The sequence below is a fragment of the Vollenhovia emeryi genome, unplaced genomic scaffold (assembly GCF_000949405.1).
Source record: "Vollenhovia emeryi isolate VEMERY1.0 unplaced genomic scaffold, V.emery_V1.0 DF939313.1, whole genome shotgun sequence".
Lineage (NCBI taxonomy): Eukaryota > Metazoa > Arthropoda > Insecta > Hymenoptera > Formicidae > Vollenhovia > Vollenhovia emeryi.
The window spans coordinates 169,794-171,368 of NW_011967053.1; the positions used below are offsets into that span (position 1 = coordinate 169,794).

The 1,575-nt window shown below is 49.3% G+C and overlaps 2 protein-coding genes across 2 annotated transcripts in view; one reads left to right on the forward strand and one right to left on the reverse strand.

Moving 5' to 3' along the window:
* Window positions 1–281: 281 nt before the first annotated feature.
* LOC105558777 (histone-lysine N-methyltransferase, H3 lysine-79 specific-like) lies at window positions 282–854 on the forward strand (the record flags this gene model as incomplete). The annotated part of the gene is made up of 2 exons (XM_012006685.1): window positions 282–684; window positions 775–854. Coding segments are annotated over exons 1-2 (483 nt in total), but the record flags the coding sequence as incomplete, so codon positions are not given.
* Window positions 855–921: 67 nt separating this feature from the next.
* LOC105558778 overlaps window positions 922–1,575 on the reverse strand; it is a gene marked incomplete at its 5' end in the record, with an annotated part of 13,425 nt that continues 12,771 nt past the window's right edge. The window contains one exon of the mRNA XM_012006686.1: window positions 922–962. Coding sequence (XP_011862076.1) covers window positions 922–962 — 41 coding nt within the window. The remainder of the gene's footprint in view (window positions 963–1,575) is intronic.

Sequence of the window (1,575 nt, forward strand, 5' to 3'; positions counted from 1 at the left end):
GGAGAAGAAGAGCGGAGAGGAGGGGAGAGAGAGGTGATAGTGAAAGAGTGGAGAGAAGGGAAGGGCGAGGAGAGAGGAGGAAGCGAGACCGACCGGAAGGCGGGAAGAGGGAAGTAGAGGAAAGAAGGGAGGAGAAGGAGGAGGCGGAAGAAGGGAGAAAGACCATAGGGTGAAGGAGAGAAGGAAGAGAGAAGGAAGAGGGAGAAGGAGAAAGAAAGGGAGGTGAAAAGAAGAAAGGGAGAGAGGAAAAGAGAAGACAAGGAGACGGGACACCGGAGATAATGGAAGAATGGAGAGAGGAATTGAGAGAGATAAGAGAAGAGCTGAAGTGGCAAATGAGGAGAATAGAGGAAGAACTGAGAGGCATAAGGGAAAGGCTGGAAAGGAAAGAGGAGAGAGAGATGAAGAAGAGGGAAAAAGAGAAAGAGGAAGAAGAGAAGTGGAGGATGGAGAGAAGGAGAAGGCGAAGTAGAGAGAGCAAAGAAAGGTTGGGGGACAGAGGGATAAAAGAGGTGAAGAAGGAGGAGAAGAAAAGGCAGAAAGGAAGGAGAGAAGCGGAAAGAAAGGAGCATAGGAGTGGAGAGAGCGATAAATCGGAGAGGGATACGGAAGAGGAGCAGAGTGAGAGGAGAGGAAAAGGAAAACTGGGAGATGAGACGGAGAGAAAAGGGGAGAGGAGAGAAGGTACAGAGAGGAAAGAGGGAAGAAGAGACAGAGGGATGGGAGGGGAAAAGGAGAGGGAGAGAGGAGTGGTGAGATGTATGAGTAGTGAAGAAAAGGAAGAACCGGAGGAGAGAGGGAGGAGAGAGGAGTGGAGGAGACAGAGGCCGAGGGAGGAGAGAGATGGGGAGGATAGAAGGAGGAGAAGAATGATTTGGAGGGGGGTAGAGGGTAAGGATAGGGAAGAGAGAAAATGGAAAATTAAAAAAACGGCGAAGGAAGTATTAGGGAGGGCACTAGAACTAGAGGAGATTGTGGAGAGATTGGGGGAAGGGGGGAAGGTGGTAATGACAGTAGAAATATTGAAAGAGAAGGATAGAGATAGGTGTTGGAAAGAATGAATTGGTTAAGGGAGAAGTGGGGGATGAGGGTGGACGAGGATTTAAGTATGGAGGAAAGGAGGATAAGGTGGAGAATGATAGAAAGGGCAAGGGTAGAGAGGGAAAAAGGAAGGGAGGTAAGAGAGGAGAATATAAGGATATGGGTGGATGGGAGGGAATGGAGATGGATAGGAGGAGAAGAGGGAAGGGGAGAAGAGTGAAGAAAGTTAGAGAATTGTTTAATTACAGGAAGGAAGGAGAGGATGAGAAGAAAAACAAGGGAGAGGAGAGGAAGAGAGAGAGAAGAGTAGAATGGAAGAAAGGAGAAAAAAGGAGGATAAGGAGAAGAAAAGCAGGAAGACGGAAGAAAGGGGAGGAGCAAAGGAGAGGTGGAGGACAGAAGAGGGACGAGAAGGAAAGGGGGAGAGAAGGAGAGGAGGAAAGGGATAGAGGCGGGGTAGGAGGGAATGGAATAAGAAAGGCGAGGACGTAGGGAGGGGGGGAGAATGTAATGGTCGCTAAGAGCCAGGTCGCG